Below are 18,951 nucleotides of genomic sequence, written 5' to 3'. Positions count from 1 at the left end.
TCTTTTTGAGACAGGGTCTCCCTGTAGTCACAGCTGGTTTGGAACTCACTATGTAGACCAGGCTGGCCTTGATCTCACATAGATCCACCTGCCTCTGCCTCTCTGGTGATGGGATTAAAGGCATGCACCACCATGCCTGGCTCCTTATTAAATATTTTCTTAACAAATTTGAAAGAATTTCCATCTTATGACTTCTATTTTCCCTATGAAATGGCAAGCAAAGAAAGTAATGTGCCGAGAATGATCTAAAGAGAATAGAAAGAGGTGGCAACTCAGGAGAATGGGAGAAACAGCAGAGCTAGAGCTAATCTCTTAGTTCTAGTCCAATTCTTTTTCCATTAATGACATACATTTTTCCATTAGCTACAGGTAGTATTTGCATGCACACAGTATTAGAACTTGACTAACATTACCAACAGATGCAGCTCAGCATATTCATTGATAATCCTGTGTATACTTTCATTACTTATAACTGCCATACTCTACAGACTGACTGAAAGGACCAGGCTCAGAAAAAGAAAGATTAGTACTTATGACATATTCAACTACATTTTTCTCATAAACAAGGCTTTTTATAAATATAAATATATTTTATATATATAAACAAGGTTCTTAAATAATTAAGAACCATGTGCTCGCACATATATTAAATTTGGAATGATACACAAAAGACTAACATGGCTCTCGATCAAGGATGAATCACAAATTCATGAAGTGTTCCATGTTGGGGAGGGGCAAATGTGGCAGAACATTTGCCTAGCAAGCACAAGGCCCTGGGTTCGGCTGGGGGACCACTTAGCTCTAATTATTTTACAAAGCAATAAAAGTGCAAATAGAGCCATTAAAATGTGGCAGTCACTGTGTGCTATTTATAAATATCAGGCTATTATTGATCATTCACTTCATTCACCCACTTGTTCACAAAAATGTATGGCTAGCACTGACACATGCGTACTTTATAATAACCCACACAAATACCGAAAACCTAGTCAGCTGAGATACAAGCAAAGGCAAACACCTGTTTCTCTTCCAATCTGACGTGTTCCCAGGTTGATCACAGGTGTTCCAAAAGCTCCGACCTCTCGCACCCCACAGCTGCTGTTCCCAATCATACAGCCAGCGTGGGCAACCAGCTGTATAAATTGGTCAAATGGGACATGCTTAACAGCACGAAAATTGGGGTGATGCTCAATGCCCTTCTTCCTCATCACTCGAACCATCTCTTTGCTCCCTGCAAAAATGAAAAGAATCAATTATTGAATGGTTGATGAAACAAAGAAATCACTTTTATTGGAAAGTACAGTCCCATGTTAAAAACAAAACCAAACAAAAAACTCCCTAAAAATTTACACTAGTTATTAGGAAAAGTCATTGGAACCATTCATCTTCTCTTTTTTTATAGTGCTGAAATTTTCACCAGCACATAAAATGTGAAGCCAGCTCTGCAGCTCACCTAGGAGCTCACACAGCCCCAGCTGAGATTTTCACATATAACTCAGCAAAGCAAATATCTTTATTAATACCCCAAATAAAATTTGCACCTCAAGGGCTGGAGAGTTGGCTCAGCGGTTAAGAACACTGACTGCTCTTGTTGAGGACCCGGGTTCGATTCCCAGCACCCACATGGTGGCTACAAACCATCTTTAATTCCAGTTCCAGGGGAATTTGATGCCCTCTTCTGAGCTCTGCTGCACTGCACGACACGGGTACACTCACATATATGCAGGCAATACTCTCCATAAAATAAAAAATATATATTTTAAAAAATAACAATAAAATTTTTTTTAAAACGTGCACCTCAAACAATTAAGAGGCTAAAGCTAAAGACAAGCCAGCAGTTCTAAACAGATGGGTGATAAGTTTCATAGAGAAGTAGATTAGAGAGCCTCTCCTAACTGCTCACATTTCCACTAACTCCCACTTTTATGGACCAAACTCCAAGGATACTGATAAGAGTCTGATACTATGGCTGATATTTTATTTTAAATTCATAACTTTTAAAACAATTTAAAGCATGAGAAGCAATATTTAATGGCCTTTCCTTCCTCCCCATTTTCATGTGTTTGTGCCCATGTGGAGTACCTGTGTTTATGCATGTTTATGTGTGTGAATGCACATGCATGCGAAGGCTTAAGGCTGATGCCAAGAGTCCTCAGTTACTCCTCCATTTTACTCACTGAGGCAGGTCTCTCAATGAAACCCAGATATTGCCAATACAGCTAGTCTTACTAGCCAGCTTGCTCTGGGGAGTCCTGTCTCTGCCTTCTGAGGCTGAATTATAGGCAGCTCACCATGCCCACACTCCATTCACATGGGCTCTGAGGAACTCAACTCTAGTCCTCATACTTGCATGGCAAGCACTTACCCATCGAGCCATCTCCCTGCCTCTTCCTTGTTTTAAGACTTTTAAAGATTTTTATGTATGTGTATTGGCTTGTGTGTGTCCACATGCATGTAGGAGCCCAAGGAGGCTAGCGGAGGGCGGTAAATCCCCTGAAACTGGAGTTATAGGCAGTTGTGAGCTACCATGTGAGTGCTGCAAACTGAATCCAGGTCCTCTGCAGGAGCAGTAAGCACTGTTAACCACTCGGACATCTCTCCAGTCCCCTTTCCTGTTTTTGCTTTTTGTTTTCTGTTTGAGACAAGGTCTCACTATATAGACCAGGTGAGCCTAGAACTTCTTTTTTTAGAATTTTAAAAATTTTTAGTTTTTTTAAGACTTTTTAAATTATGTATGTGTGTGTGCATGCATGTGATGTGAGTGTTGTGCCCATGGAGACCAGAAGAGGGCATTGGGTCCCCTGGAGTTGAAGTAGACTATTAGAAACTGCCTAATGTAGGTGCTGGGAACTGAACTTGGGTCCTCAAAAGAACAGCAAGTGCTCTAACCACTGAGCCGTCTCTCCAGTCCCTATTTTGATTTTATTTTTTTTATGAATAAAGAAATTTATCCAGTATCCTCTGTTCTAATGCTTTAAAAGAATATTTTAGTGTACTTATTTTTGTTTTATGTGTATGAGCATTTTGCCTGCATGTATGTAAGTGTGTCTGTGTTGTACAATGCCTGCAGAGGTTGTTAGATCCCCTGGAACTGGAGTTGTAGACAGTTGTAGCTGCCATGTGGGTGCTGAGAACTGAACCCAGGTTCTCTGGAAGAGCAGCTAGTGCTCTTAACTGCTAAGCCATCTCTCTAGCCCCTGTTCTAATGCTTCTTGTTGGCAGCTGTTACCTGCCCAGATCTCTGCCCCTGAGGTGTTGGCTTACAGTCCCCATCTTGGTCCTTTTCTACCATTTTCAGCCCTTCCAGGGCTTGGAGGACTCAGCAGGCCACAATCTTGGAGCCTCTGCTAGAGTGGATGGGCCTGATGTCCATAGATCTTGGTCATGAAGCCAACCCCAGTACCTCCCCAGACGTACAGGTGCTGCCCTCTAGAAGCAGCTTGTATGTAGAACCAGTTCTCGTTACAGAGAGCAAGCTCTTTGTCCAGCTAGACTGTGTCCATACATTCGGGGACTTCTAGCTTCCCAGACTTTTGGAGGAATGCTGCCAGGGCTCTTATCCTGCTGTTTGTCTTTTACCAATAATGCTAGACATCATGTGGCCTACACACTGCCAGCCAGGGAAAAGGCTATTTTTATTATTTTTAATTATGTGTATTGTAGGGATATGCACACATGCATGAAGATGCCTGTGGAGGTCAGAGGTGTGGGATCCCCCTGGAGCTAGAATTACAGGTGGTTGTGAGCCATCTGACATTGGTGCTGGGAACCAATTAAGTCCTCTGCAAGAGCAGTATAAGCTCTTAACCAGTGAGCAATCTCTCTAGTCCCTGGCCTAGAACTTTAATCCTCCTGCCTCTATCTCTGCTGGGATTACAGATAAACAACCACACCAGGCCCTCTGCTTTTCTATCATTTTCTCCCAGCCATGAGAGGAAAAGTTGTTTATCTCACTGGTTAGAAGGCAGGACAGTGACATCATGCTACTAATGGACTGAAGCACGGAGTCAACAGAAATTATGCATGTATCTTTTCTTTTTAATGTGGCAAGGCAGGTAAAAGTACTCAGATTTCAACTCCTTGGAAGAACTACAGGCACACTGGGGCACTGAACCAGATAATGATAAAGTGATGCCTTCATACTTCATCTCCTGTTGTTCCCCACAAAAAGCAGAGGCAAGTGGGAGACGTGATTTAAATAATTCTTTAAATCTTTTCCTTTGAAACAATGTCTCAAGTGATCCATCTCGGCCCTCTGAGTAGCTGTGACTATTAGGTGTACACCATCACACACAGCAGGAACTGTTTTTTAATAGAAGAAAAATATCTCTAATTCTAAAGTATATACAATCAGGAAAGTTATTACAAACAGAACATATCACTCAGACATAAATAAATATATTACAAATATTTACACAGAATGTAAAGGATTAGAAAAGAATTAAGTTTTTTAAAAAATATTGCTATATTACCTGAACAGATTCTGAGTTGAATACTTTTGTTTCCTCTAACAGAAAAGATTATTCAAAGTATATTAGGAGAGGGGTTCTTTCAGAGTAAAATGATAATACCATAGCATTTCAAAGAAATGGTCCTTCTTCTGTTACCAAAAGAAGCCTGAGAGTGCTGCAGTGAGTAGTGTCCGCTACAGTAACCAGTATTTGAAAACCCCTTAGTAGGGCTGGAGAGATGGCTCAGCGGTTAAAAGCACTGGCTGCTCTTGCAGAGGACCCAGGTTCGGTTCCTAGCACCCACATGGTGACTAACAACCATCCATAACTCCAGTTCCAGGGGATCCAACACCCTCTTCTGGCCTCTGAAGGCTTTGCGTGATACAAGTGTACTAATGTCACCCCAACCAGTCATGGAGGCAAAACTGTCATACACATTAAAAAAAAAAATTTTTTTAAACAGAAAAGCCCTTAGTCTAGCATTTATCATTTATATCTCAGATCCCCATTAACTTGCCTACAGTCTTTTAGCACCAAAGTTCACAGCTGTCAAGCAGTAGGTGTCAACCAGAGTAGATCTGAGGGGGACTGGCTGGGGATTCCAGATCCAAAGCTCAAGAGTATACTTTAAAGTGTACTATAAAGAGGAAAGAAAACAAGAAGTAACAATAAAGCTTATTTTACTGTGCTCAATGGCATCATTACTTGCCTAGAGACACTCCTTCCCCTGGACTTCTAAGGTTTACATCTCATGGCTCTTGCAGTAGCTACTTAGTGGAAACTGAAGGGAAAAGACTAACATGAGAGCAAAATGGAGACTTGTAAAAAGTTTTCCTTTATTTCATACTAAGTTTCTATGAGACTTGACAAAAACATCACAACACTTTTATCCACAGCAAAATAGGTAACCCTTAAAAACTGGGATGCATTTCTGAATCAAGTGGCCTGTAATAAGGTGGGCGAAAAGACAGTCAAAAAAAGAGGTAACAGAAATACAAGGTGTGAAAAGGTGGGGGGGATCATTTCATTTTCATGTTCAATTACCTGCATCAATATTTGGAAACAGAACTAGGGTCCTCTTGTTAAATGAAATAAGTGCATCCAGTGTTAACTCAAACATTTTTATGGAATGCTTAATGTCAGTGGTCACAGGGTGCTGCAGTGCAACAATATAATCTTTACATTTTACATCATCACCTGTTTAAAGAAAAGCAAACCACAGTGCTTGGTTAGTTAAGATTAAAGGCAACAGCAAATCCAAAGAGCAAGACCCTAAGTCAGCACTTAAAAAATTCCAAGGCAAAAACTGCTGGTTACATTCCAAGCATGGCATCCAAATTAGGATCAGATGGTAAGAACTTAAAGTAGTATGTCCAAGGAATCAGCAAACTTAACATTTCACAAATCCTTGCTACCAGGAACATAAAATATCCATTCCAATAGCAGGAACTGTTGGAACTAGAAATTCATTGTTTTAAATCCCAAAATATTCCAGAGCACTTAAAAAAGTGAATATTGGGGCTGGAGAGATGGCTCAGCAGTTAAGAACATCCGTTGTTCTTGCAGAAGACCCAGGTTCAAATCCCAGCACCCACATGGCAGCTAACAACTGTCCGTAACTCCAGTCCCAGGGGATCCAACAGCCTCTTCTGACCTCCGCGGGCATCACACGACACGGCTACACTTACTTACCTACATGAAGGCAATACATGCATGCACATAAAAATATAAATAAATAAATAAATAAATAAATAAATAAATAAATAAATAAAGTGAATATCCCCAATTTCTAATTAATGTTCCTAACGAATGCCTGACAACATTAATAAATAATATGTTGCGGGGGCTGGAGAGATGGCTCAGCAGTTAAGAGCACTGGTTGTTCTTGCAGAAGACCCAGGTTTGAATCCCAGCACACATGCCTGCATGTGTATACATGCACCTGTGTTGTGCAATGCTCACAGAAGAAGGCATCAGATCCCCTGGAACTGGAGTTACAGACAGTTGTTAGCTGCTATGTGGATGCTGGGAATTGAACCCGGGTCCTCTGCAAGAGCAGTCAATGTTCTTAACCACTGAGCCATCTCTCCTGCCCCCACTTATTTTTATTCAAAGAATATCTTTTTCTGTGCTATCAATGTCACTGTTTGATGAACATAGTTTATTATTAATGTTCAACTTCCTCTAGCAGATGTTATTTCTCATGATCTAAAAGTAATAAGGATTTTTACTATATTATAATCTTCAGTAGTATTTAAGATACCATAGCAGCTCCAAAACTGTATTTTGAAAACTTCCTGGTTCCATTTAAGTTTTTAAATTGGAGCAAGATATATAATTGTTAAATTTTCATATACAGAGGCTGGGTGTGATGGTGCACACCTTTAATCCCAGCACTCAGGAGGCAGGTGGATCTCTGTGAGTTCAAGGCCAGCCTGGTCTACATAGTGAGTTCCAGGTCAGCTGGGGCTACAGGGAGGCCCTGTCTCAAAAAGACCAAAAAAAAAAAAAAAAAAAATTCATATACAGTAAGAAAAAGATCTAAAAGAATCTATTGAAAACTTCATAAAACACAGTTTCAAAGATCAGACAAGAAACTGCCTCTCCCATTACAGTCAGCAGATCTAGAAAGATGAATATAAATGCAGGCAGTCCAAGTGCCTTTACCATAAAAGATATGGAAATACTATGTATATGCTACAATCTAACTATAGTTACAAGACTGTTCTGCTACAATGCATGTTGCTATGTGAACTAGCTCACCCCAACTCATAAGCAGCCTTTAATGTGGTAGTTGAGGTACTCGTAATTATCTTTGCAGCATTATGCATACAACACTAATGTCCATGCAGGCAATAATAAGCTGTGAAGGACACCATCTCCTCAGGACTTTTCACTCACATCCTTTACCTTCATTGTTCGTCTGCCTACTGTCTTGAAAACAGAGAAGGTAAGTCTCTGAGATTTGGGCTTTTCAGAGGAAGTTTTCTTTGAAAGTGAGGTTTTTCTCCCAGAGGTCTGGGGATTAAACCTAGGGTTTACTAATCAAGTACTCAATTACATGGCTAGCCTTGAGAGCCAGGATGTTAAGGAGCTTCTATAGTTCCATGCAAACAATCATTTACAGAACTTCCTGCTACAACTTTGATAAAGAGCAGCAGCAGATTAAGAGGCAGAAAAGTTCTAGCAGATTATTCCATGAGAGATTTCTGTTTCTTATTTACCTTCGACTTTGAATGTGTTTTTAAAAACTTTATTTTACTTATTATTGTGTGTGTGCATGTGTGCATGTGTGCACATGCCATGACATGAGTGTGGAGGTCAGAGGACAACTTGCAAGAGTCTCCTTCCATCATATGGGTCCTCGGGATCAAACTCAGGGCATCAAGTCTGGAGGCCGGTGCCCTTACCTGCTGAGCCACCACCTTGGTTTTTTGGGGGTGATTTTTGGTAATGGAGAAGCAAAATGTGTTATTTGTACAGAATGTATCACTGTCAGTATGGACAGCTCTGGTTCATTGTCTTGTGTTTTATTAAAATATTTACTTTATTATTTTTATTTTTATGTGTATGAGTGTATTGCCTGCATGTATATGAGTGCACCCGTGTTGTGCAATGCCGCGGAAATCAGAAGAAGGCTTCAGATTCCCCTGGAACTGGAGTTAAGGACGATTCATAGCTGCCATGTGGGTGCTGGGAATCAAACCCGGGTCCTCTGCAAGAGCAGTCAGTACTCTTAACCTCTGAGCCATCTCTCCAGCCCCTGTTTTGTGTTTTCTTTTTCACTGGTTTAAAAAACAAAACAAGCTGGGCACTGTGGCCCACACTTGGGAGATGAGGCAGGATTGCTACAAGTTTGAGACCAGCCTGGGCTACACTTGTAAATGGACAACCAGACCTACATAGCAAGACTCTGTCTAAAAATAAAATTAATTAATTAAATAAAAATCCAGTTTCTGCTGCTTTTGTAATCAACTATTCATGGTTAAATAGGGCTTTAAGGCCTGTAGGTACCTTTCTGCATTGTTTTCTTAAATTTTTTATCATTATTATTACTATTATGATGTGTGTGCACAATGGGGGTGGTACACATGCCACTGCTGATGTGGAAATCAGAGGGTAACTTTGTGGAGTTCTCTCCTTCCACCATTACAGGAGTTCTGGGGATTGAACGCAAATCATTAGGCTTGCATTGCTGGCAAGCATCATTACCAACTGCGCTATCTCACTGACCCTGTACTCTGCTTTTGGTTTATTTATTTATTTGAGCCAGGATCTCACTATGTAGCCCTAGCTGGCCTGGAACTCACTTTGTAGACCAGGCTGGCCTGGATTTCACAGAGATTGGCCTCCCTCTGCCTCTCAGTGTTGGGATTAAATGCATGTGCCACCACGCTGGGCTGAACTCTGCTTTCTAATGATTATTTTTATTCATTGGAGTTTTTCAGTAACACAGATTTTCCACAGTATAGGGAAAGCTAATGGAATGATCAGAATAGAATGTATGGCTTTACTTAGAAGCATACAAAAAGGAGAAATGAAGAGACCCAAGTTCATCCTACCAGCATTATTCAGACAGGTGCCTTAATGACTACAAATCTATCCAAGGATAAGAAATACATAGAATGGATTAACTTATCTGGTGGGAAAGCCCAATTCCTTTTCTGTTGTAATATGTCTAAATTAAGAATATTGCCAATCTGAGGCCAATAAGACAGCTCAGTGGGTAAAGGCACTTGCCACTGAACCCAACCACCTGAATTTGATCCCAAGGATCCACATGGTGGAAGGAGAACCAACTCTTGCAAGTTGTTTTCTAATCTCCAGTGCTCCCTGGAGCACATATACCATATCCGCCCCAACTCACACAATGAATAAGTAAAACAACAATATAAACAATTAAAATATAGCTAATTGCTTTGATTACACAATCACCAATTTTCCATTCATTAATCTGCCTTCTATAGAAGGAAGGTACTAAACAGGTAATTAGTTCTGATTCTCCCCCACATAGTATTTTCACTACAAGTGTGACATGGCACCTTATTGACCATAGCTTTGCCAAAAACTCATTCAATTTTATGTCTTACAGGGCCTATACTGAGTTCACTATTGTATAACTGTTGTTAATTCAACAGTGAACCTAAAAATTTTACAGCCACTTTTGAAAGAGCTGTATCTTTGCTCTGGAAACTGTTATTGAGCATATTAAAGCTGTAATTATATGCTTCTTCTAAAAAAATAATATTTTTTAAAAATGTAGGAAACAGCGTAAAAAGAAAGTTTAAGCTGACTCTAGCTTCTGAGATAATCAGGCAGGTGGCCCAGGGTATGGAAACACAAGTCAGCAGGACCCAGGTTGTCTTGGGAGCAGATCGGTGTGACCTGGAGTGTACCTGCTAACTGCAGATTTATGGCTTCTATAGGTTATGCTTGACTTGCTTCTGCAAAATAGTAATTGTTGCTTAATTGAATAAAAATTGTTAGGGGGCTTTGCACCTGTAAGCTTGGGAACTTAAACTTTTTATCCCGGTTATGGTTTCTGTATAAAGCTTACCCTAGAGACAGCTTAGGGCTACACACTTGGGTTCTGACACACTTGTATAGTTGCTGGCCAGCAATAACTTTCATTTGGCAAAACTCTGTCTGAGTGGTCTTCTCTGGTAAAGTACCTCACAACACAAGTTAGTTTATTCATATTCTGCTGTAAACTTGTTTTATTTTTCTCTGCTAGTAAAAGGTAATTTCTAGGAGGCTAAACCACTGATCACTGAAAATTTCAGACTTTAAGGCTTATTTATAAAGATAACAAAATGTAGGGGCTGAAGAGATGGCTCAGCAGTTAAGAGCACTGACTGCCCTTTCGAGGACCCAGGTTGATTTCCAGCACCCACATGGCAGGTAACAACCATTCATAAATCCAGTTCCAGGAAATCTGATGCCTTCTTCTGACCTCTGCAGGCATTGTACAACATAGGTGCACTTACACACATTCAGGCAATACACTCATACACATAAAATAAAAATAATTAAAAAATTTTTAAAATAAAGACAACAAAATCTAATATAACTACCACTTATGCTTTAATTGTTTTGTAGTTTTTTGTTTTGCTTATTTTGGTCTTTTTGAGTCAGGGTCTCCCTGTAGCCCCAGCTGGCCTAGAACTCACTATGTAGACCAGGCTGGTCTTGAACTCACAGAGCTCCACCTGTGGAGGCCAGAGGTCAACACTGGCCAACTTCTTCAATTCCTCTCCACCTTATCTTTTGAGACAGTCTCTCTCACAGGAGTTCACCAGTTCAGCTAGACTGGCGGGCCAACAAGCCCAGAGATCCTTCTGTTTCCACTTCCCAAGTGCTAGGACAAGTACACACGTGCACCTGGCTTTTGTATGCGGGTTCTTGGATGATCCTCTTGCTTATATGCCAGACATTTTATTCATTGAGCCATCTCCCCATCCCTTTCCCCACCTTTTGATAAAGAAAGAATTGTTCTCACTGATAGACATGGTAGTGCAGGCCTACAATCCCAGCACTTAAGAGGTAGAAGTAAAGAGCAAAATTCAAGGTTATCTTTAGCTACACAGCCAGTTCAAGGCCAGACTACATGAGAACCTGTCTCAAAAAAAAAAAGGAGGGGGGGCACGCTGGAGAGATGGCTCAGTGGTTAAGAACACTGCTCTTACAGAAGACCCGGGTTCGAATCCCAGCACCCATATGGCAGTTAACAACTGTCCATAACTCCAGTTCCAGGGGATCCAACAGCTTCTTCTGTCCTCAGCAGGCATTGCACGACATGGGTGTACTTACCTACACGTACGCAATACATGAATACACATAAAAATAATACTAAAAAAAATTTTTTTAAAAAAAGTAAAGCTCAGCAGGTAAAAGTGCTTGTCAAGCAAGCCTGTCTACCTGACTTCAACTCCTAGATCACTCAGTGGAAGGAGATAACTGACTCCCAAGGGTGGTCTTCTGACCTCCACATGCATGTCATGTACACATGCACACACAATAATAATAAAATTAACTTTTTGTTTTGTTTGAGACAGGGTCTCCCTGTAGCCTCAGCTGGCCTGAAATTTACTATAGAGACCAGACCAGATTGGCCTCGATCTCAGAGAGATCCACCTGTTGCTGCTTCCCAAGTGCTGGGATTAAAGGCATGTTGTCTGGTCCAAAACTAAAATTTTTAAAAATTTTTATTTATTTATTTATTTGTTTGTTTGTTTGTTTGTTTATTTATTGGTCTTTTTGAGATACGATCTCCCTCTAGTCCTAGCTGGCCTGGATTCGCTATGGAGACCAGGCTGGCCTCGAACTCCCAGAGATCCGCCTGCCTCTGCCTCCCGAGTGCTGGGATTAAAGGCGTGCACCACCATGCCTGGTTTTGTTATTTTTATTTTACATGTATGCATCTATTGCTTGCATGCAGGTAAGTTCACCTGTGTCGTGCAATGCCCGTGGATGTCAGAAGAGGCTGTAAGATCCCCTGGGACTGGATTTACAGACAGTTGTTAGCTGCCATGTGGGTGCTGGGATTCGAACCTAGGTCTTCTGTAAGAACAACCAGTGTTCTTAAACCCTGAGCCATCTCTCTAGCCCCCCCAAAATTAAATAATTTTGCTTACTTCAGCAGCACATATACAAAAATTGATAAAGAACTGTCCTTGTAACTAATATTCACTAACATATTTAATGAAGTAAAAGCATTCCATTGTATAAATATAGTACAGATTTTTTTTTTTTTTTAGTCAATTCAGTAAGCTTATTTTATAGTGAACCTCAGAGATAAAGCTATACCAAAGGGCAAGATCTATGAACTAAATCTTAGCACTCTGGTCTCTAATGGACTATTCCCTGAGTTTCCACAAAGATTGAAATACACCCAGTACTTTCGACAAAAACAGCCATTAGCCTGAATAAAATCTGACATACGTACCTAGCCACATCCGAATGATACTCATATAGTCTTTATTCTTGGCTGAGAGAAGTTTGTCATAGGAAGGACAGCCTGCCAAAAGGATTCGATCATGGTCCTCACACATGGATATCAGATGTTGTTCTGCACTTCTGGTACAGCACACATGATAATGAGCTAGCTTTGTTATGGCATGTCTGATAGAGTCATCGATAGTCCCACTGACTTCCCCTCCTTCAATGTGAAGGATTCGGATGTTCATCAAGGCAGCAGATGTAGCCAGAGCAAGAGCATCAAACCGGTCTCCATGAACAATCATGATATCAGGCTTCAGGCGATTAAGGACATCTGGTAGCTTCACTAGAGCCAGGCCTACTGACTCTACCATAGCTGCTTCATCTTCTCCTCTCACGATCGTGTGTAGCCTGGTGTTGATGTCAAAATCATCTTGTTCAATCATGCGGTATGTGTTTCTAAAGCAGAAGAAATAAGGACATGACACCATGTTCTTACATAGGAAAAGCAACATTGGCTAAGCTACCCCTGAAGGGAAACATTTGTTTCAATTTTTGCTTGTTAAAACAAAGTAATGAAATTAAAGTGTAAAGTACAAATAAGGAGCATATGGACTTGCACTGACTCACTTTATTACATAATACCCAGTAGCTGTCACCTAGGATCAAGATAAAGCATACATGTTCCTTGGAAGGGTCAGCTGTGCCCATCCTAGTCAGTACCAGGAAGGAAAAATATCTGAGGGAGAAATTTTGTGCTTAGGAAGAAATCCAGCTTTTAAAAATGATCAGCCTTTTTTTCTTTTTGTCACTCATCAATTTTTGAAAGTAGAAATAGATACTTTAACAGGACAGAGTTACTAAAACAAAGCTTATTTCTTTCTTCCAAAAACCAAAACCAGAGGGTTGGAGAGATGGCTCAGCAGTTAAGAGCATTGGCTGCTTTTGCAGAGGACTCGGATTTGGTTCCCAGCTCCCACATGGAGACTAACAACTGTCCATAACTCCAATTCCAGGGGATGTGACATCCTCTTCTGACCTCCACAAGCATTGAATGGCACGGATGCACTTACATACATGTAGGAAAAACACTTACACACATAAAATTTCTTTAAAAATTTAAAACCAGAAACAAAAGCAGCAAACAAAAAGCAGGGAACCAGGATACCTGATATTATAGGTTTCTTTTTGAGACAGGGTCTCACTAACTAGCCCTGACTGGCCTCAGACTCAGAGATCCACCTGCCTCTGCCTCATGAGTACTGGAATCAAAATACATGCACCACCATGTCCAGGCCCTATAACATTTGTTTTAAAAAATATTTTGTTCATTTTTTTTGTTAGCATACAAAAAGTAGACTTTTTGTACCCATATATCGTTGCACTTTGTTCTTACCCTCCCATGCCTCTCTTCCCCACCCCCTTGCTTGCCCCCTTGTTTCTCCCAGCTAATCTCCTCTTCTGCTTTCATGTCACATAGCCTCTTCCCGCTCCTGCTCCTCCCTCCTTTTAGATGTCTTCCTCCCCTCAGTCCACTGTCTACTTCCATGTCTATGTATATAACATATATACATACATATATATATATATATATTCAAATTTATATTCCACATATGAGAAAACAGGCAGTCTGTCTTTCTGAGTCTGGCTTATTTTGCTTAACACAATGCTCTGTAGTTCCATCCATTTTTCTACAGATGTCATATCACTCTTCTGACCTCCGTAGGCATTGCACGGCACGGGTGCACTTACCTATATGCAGGTAATACACTCATACACATAAAATAAAAATAATATTAAAAAAAATTTTGTTTTTGTAAGTTTATTTCTTCCAGCTAAGAAATTTAATGAGGAAAGGGAGCAACAAGCAGTTAAGGGGTGCAAGGATTCAGGGTACCACCAGCCAGCAGGGCTGTCTGGGGTACACAGAGCTGCTGTGTGAGCAAAATGCAGCCATGCAGACATTTCAAGTGGCTTCCAAGAAGCGGCCTGTGTGCTGACACACATGTGGACCGAGAGGTCTGGCTGGCTGCCTTTCAACACTGATGTTTCCTAGAGCTTTCCATTGGCAAATTCAGCCTCCTGGAACTGAGGGACAAAGGTTTTGAAATAAGCCTTTGCTCTCTTGGCCATTTTATTTCCACCCCATCTGGGGCTGTATGGGTAATTTTTTTGAGCCTGGGAGTAAATTTGTCCACTGTTGGTGAAGTTATAGATGGATTGAAACGTGAGAGCATTTGGCTGATCTTGAGGAAAAAATGGGCAGGCCAAGGTGTATAAGAAAACAAAAATCTTTCAACATTAGCAGCAAAGTGAGCTTCGGGTGAAGCCTTTGGCATCATATTCCACAACACCTGTGCCAAAGTGGCTGAGGAAAGCAGCAATGTACTCTCTTTTGTGATATCCTTGAATCACATACTGGACCTTGTTGGTGAGCAGGTGGCACACTTGAGGAACACAATGAGACATCCTCCTCCTGGAAAAGCAGGGATATGAAGAGCTGAGGAGCCTCCAAGTGCACACTCAATTCAAGGTGACAAGTACCGCTTGGGATACACCTGGGTGGCTTCAGTATCCTCAACACTGACAGAAAGGAGGGCTACATCTTCTCCTCTCCAGGGTCTTCATTTACATCCTTGAGAAGGTGTGTGGGAATATTGATGAAATCTACTGGTAATTTCAATAGGAAAATTCACCAATCCAGTTGTTTTTCTTCCTAGCATAAATTTCCATGTTCTCCCATACTGGGGCTCTTCCAGGATCATCTGGTACATGAGGCGCCGGCTCTCACTGAGGAGGCTGCATTGAAACTGGTGGTACTGCTGCACAAGTTCCCTCACCACAAGCAAGAGGCACTTGGGGTTTGAAGAGTTCCAGGAGGCAAGGTTATGCAGAGCCGAGGGGTCTAGCATAAATTCAGCATCCTCTCCAAAGATAAAATCAGCGGGCAGCTCTGGGTATTGAGCATTGAAAATGATATCCCATTTTAATGTCTCTCCAGCATATGTGAAGTTTGAAATGGTTGCAGTTAGGTCCAGGAGTCAATGATGTGCAGCCAGACTTCAAGTCTGTTATTCTCAAACAATTTGTAGCATCCAGTGCCACCTTTCCATTTCGGACCACGCTAGAGAGCATTGGGGAAATTCGGTTCAGAGCCACTTCTGGGGACATTTTTAACTTAGTTTGTGAGTCACCACTGGAACTTTAGTCTGATTGGTAACAGGCGACTATGGGGCACAAGTTGCCCGAGCACGCTCCGATGGACAACTGATGAACCGACCTGCATATGCACCACGGACCAGTCTTTAAAAAAATTTTTTTTAACCCATTCTTATGCCAGGTGTGGTGGCTCACACCTTTAATCCCAGCTCTCAGGAGGCAGAGGCAGGCAGATCTCTGTGAGTTCAAGGCCAGGCTGTTCTACATATTCGAGTTCCAGGCCAGCTGGAGCTACAGGGAGACCCTGTCTCAAAAAGACCGCCCCCTGAAAAAAAATCATTATGAATTCATTCTTCATGGCTAAATAAAATTCCATTGTGTATATGTACCACATTTCCTTTATCCATGGTCAACACCCAGACTGGTTCTATAATTTGGCTTTGTAAGCAGTGCCATAATACCTGCATAGGGATGTGCAAGTATCTGAAATATGTTAACTTACGTTCCCCCCACCTGTGTGTGTGTGTGTGTGTGTGTGTGAGAGAGAGAGAGAGAGAGAGAGAGAGAGAGAGAGAGAGAGAGAGAGCGAAAGACAGACTAGGGATTTGCAAAGTAAGCACTCAGCTATATCCTCAGCCCTGGCTTTATTTTTAATTTGAGACATGGTCTCACTAAGATGTCCAAGCAGGCCTCAATGTGCAGTCCTCCCACCGAAGCCTTGAGAGTAGGTGTACTTATACACCTGCACCACTACATCCAGCTCAAATATTTTTTAAAGTATTTTTTCAGGGCTGGAGAGATGGCTCAGCAATTAAGAACACTGGTTGTTCTTGCAGAAGACCCAGGTTCGAATCCCAGAACCCACATGGCGGCTAACAACTGTCTGTAACTCCAGTCCCAGGGGATCCGACAGCCTCTTCTGACCTCCGAGGGCATTCCATGATACGGGTGCACTCACCTATATGCAGGCAATATACACATACACATAAAAATAATATTAAAAAAATATTTTTTCACAGTTTATAAGAAGTACTTATGGGATAATTAATCTCATATAAGCTGCTCTGCCACTACTAGAATCTGAACTTACTTTTCTCAAAAAGTATTTTACAAATTTGAGTTGTATCATTACTAATTTACCCCTAGTAATGAAAACACTTAAGATCATAAATTTACTTTTTCCTTTTTTTCTTTTATAAATTTATTTCTTATAATGTAGGAAAATGATAGTTATAATTTTATCATCTGTATTATTATGTCTTATTTTTATTACTGATTTGTACATCATCTGCTTCCCCCACTAGAACACAAGCTCTCTGAGGGTAGGGACTTTGTTTTATTATCACTCCATACATTCCCTGTATAGAATCACCATGCACTGAAAGAACAAGTCAGGTAACAAGTGCTTCTATTGTTTCATTTCTTTTTACATTCAACTCTCAAAAGTATGAAAATGCTGATTTAAAACATATCCAAATACAGACACTCCTCAAATTAGAATGAGAGTAAATCCCTAGGATCTCATTGTAAGTTAAAAATATCACAAATTGAAAGTGCTCCTCGTGGTGGTAAATGCCTATAATCACAACAATCAGAAGGCAGGCAGGAGGACTGCTATAAGTGCAGGCCCCTCTGGTCTCTACATTGTATTCCAGGCTAGCTGTGCTACATAGTGAGATGGTGTCTCAAAAGAAAAACAACCATGAAAAATAAAATGCATTTGATATACCTCACTTACCAACATCCTGGCTTAGAAACACAGTGTGTTGTAGAATGTTGGTAGTTTACTAACTTGATCTCATGGCAAGCAGGGGCTGGCTCATTTGCCTCAGATACTAAAAGAGTTTGTTCTTACATATTGCCAGTCCAGGAAAAAGTCAAAATTCAAAATCTGAAGTATAATTTCTACTGAATTCTTATCACTCCACACTTAATCATCATAAAGTTCAGAAATTCTAAGTTGAGCCAATGTAAATTTGGGACTATGTAAGTTGAAATAAAACATAGCTTATTTTTACTGATGTTTTAATATATTTTTAAAACATTTCTATTGACTAGTGTGGGGAGGTGCAGGGACACACACTAAGGCACACATGTGGAGGTCAGAGGACAACTTTCATGAGTCAGATCTCTCTACCATTATGAAGAGGTTCTCAGGACTGAACAAGACATCAGGCCTTCCTCAGCAATCAGTTTTATTTGCTGAGCTATTGTGCCAGCCTGTGCTATTTTAATGTCTTTTAAAAATAAATAATACAGGGCTGGAGAGATGGCTCAGCGGTTAAGAACACTGGTTGTTCTTGCAGAAGACCCGGGTTCAAATCCCAGCACCCACATGGCAGCTAACAACTGTCTGTAACTCCACTCCCAGGGGATCCGACAGCCTCTTCTGACCTCCACGGGCATTGCACGACATGGGTGCACTTACCTACATGCAGGCAATACACGCATGCACATAAAATTAAAGAATTAAGCCAGATGTGGTGGCGCACGCCTTTAATCCCAGCACTTAGGAGGTAGAGGCAGGCAGATCTCTATGAGTTCAAGGCCAGCCTGGTCTATATAGTGAGTTCCAGGCTAGCTGGGGCTTCAGGGAGACCCTGGCTCAAAAAGACCAAAAAAAATAAAAAAATAAAAAAAAAACAAGCCAGGCATCGTAGCACATGCCTATAATTCTAACACTTGGCAAGAGAATCAGGAGTTCAAGGATATACTAGGATACATAGAGATTGGATACCAGCCTGAGCTACAGAAACCCTATCTTGCCAGGTGTGGTTACCCACACCTTTAATACTAGCACTTGGGAGGCAGAGGCAGGTATATCTTTGTGAGTTCAAGGCCAGACTGGTCTATATAGTGAGTTCCAGGCCAGCCAGGGCTACATAGTAAGACCTGTCTCAAACAAAACAAAACAAAAACAAACAAACAAAAAGAAACCCTGTCTCACAAAACAAATACAAAAAACAATCCCTCCAAACTAAAAAATAGTAATAAAATAAAAATGCATTCACACATTTTAAAGTTGAAAAGGTACGAACAGTTGTCTATAGGAAAAGTCTCTTACTTTTCTGTCTTCTAGTTACCCAGTTCCTCACCCTAAAAGCAACAACTTCTTGAGTTAGAAGGTACTTTAAGCACACATTTTCTTTAAGTACTAGTTGAATTTCCTATCTAACAGTCTCACCAGACAAATACTACCTTTCTACCCTCTGTTGCTGTGGTAGGAAATAAGAAACCTACCATTTCCTAAGAGACTCTCCCCCAGCCTCCCTGTCAGAACTTTCATACAGAAATAAAGGAACCTGCTCAGATTTCCATCTGCATAGGGCTAAAATGTCTCTTCTACTACAACCTCTCACTCAAATGGATTTCCTTAAGACAGCCAGAATTCATTTAACATTTA

General features: G+C 40.9%; 1 protein-coding gene and 2 pseudogenes across 5 annotated transcripts in view; 1 reads left to right on the top strand and 2 right to left on the bottom strand.

Annotated features, from left to right (window-relative positions):
* Gne (glucosamine (UDP-N-acetyl)-2-epimerase/N-acetylmannosamine kinase) overlaps positions 1 to 18,951 on the bottom strand; it is a 64,724-nt gene that overhangs the window by 19,802 nt on the left and 25,971 nt on the right. For all 5 annotated transcript variants that reach the window (XM_029570740.1, XM_008847714.3, XM_029570742.1 and 2 more), the window contains exons 3-5: positions 12,397 to 12,848; positions 5,496 to 5,648; positions 1,019 to 1,231 (exon numbers count right to left, since the gene is read on the bottom strand). In XM_029570740.1, the coding sequence (XP_029426600.1) occupies positions 1,019 to 1,231; positions 5,496 to 5,648; positions 12,397 to 12,848 (818 nt within the window). The remainder of the gene's footprint in view (positions 1 to 1,018; positions 1,232 to 5,495; positions 5,649 to 12,396; positions 12,849 to 18,951) is intronic.
* On the top strand, positions 632 to 729 carry LOC115072828 (annotated as a pseudogene).
* Positions 14,189 to 15,656, bottom strand: LOC103745729 (annotated as a pseudogene).

The sequence above is a fragment of the Nannospalax galili genome, unplaced genomic scaffold (genome assembly GCF_000622305.1).
Source record: "Nannospalax galili isolate Female #2095 unplaced genomic scaffold, S.galili_v1.0 scaffold263, whole genome shotgun sequence".
NCBI lineage: Eukaryota > Metazoa > Chordata > Mammalia > Rodentia > Spalacidae > Nannospalax > Nannospalax galili.
This window is presented reverse-complemented; position numbering and strand designations above follow the sequence as displayed.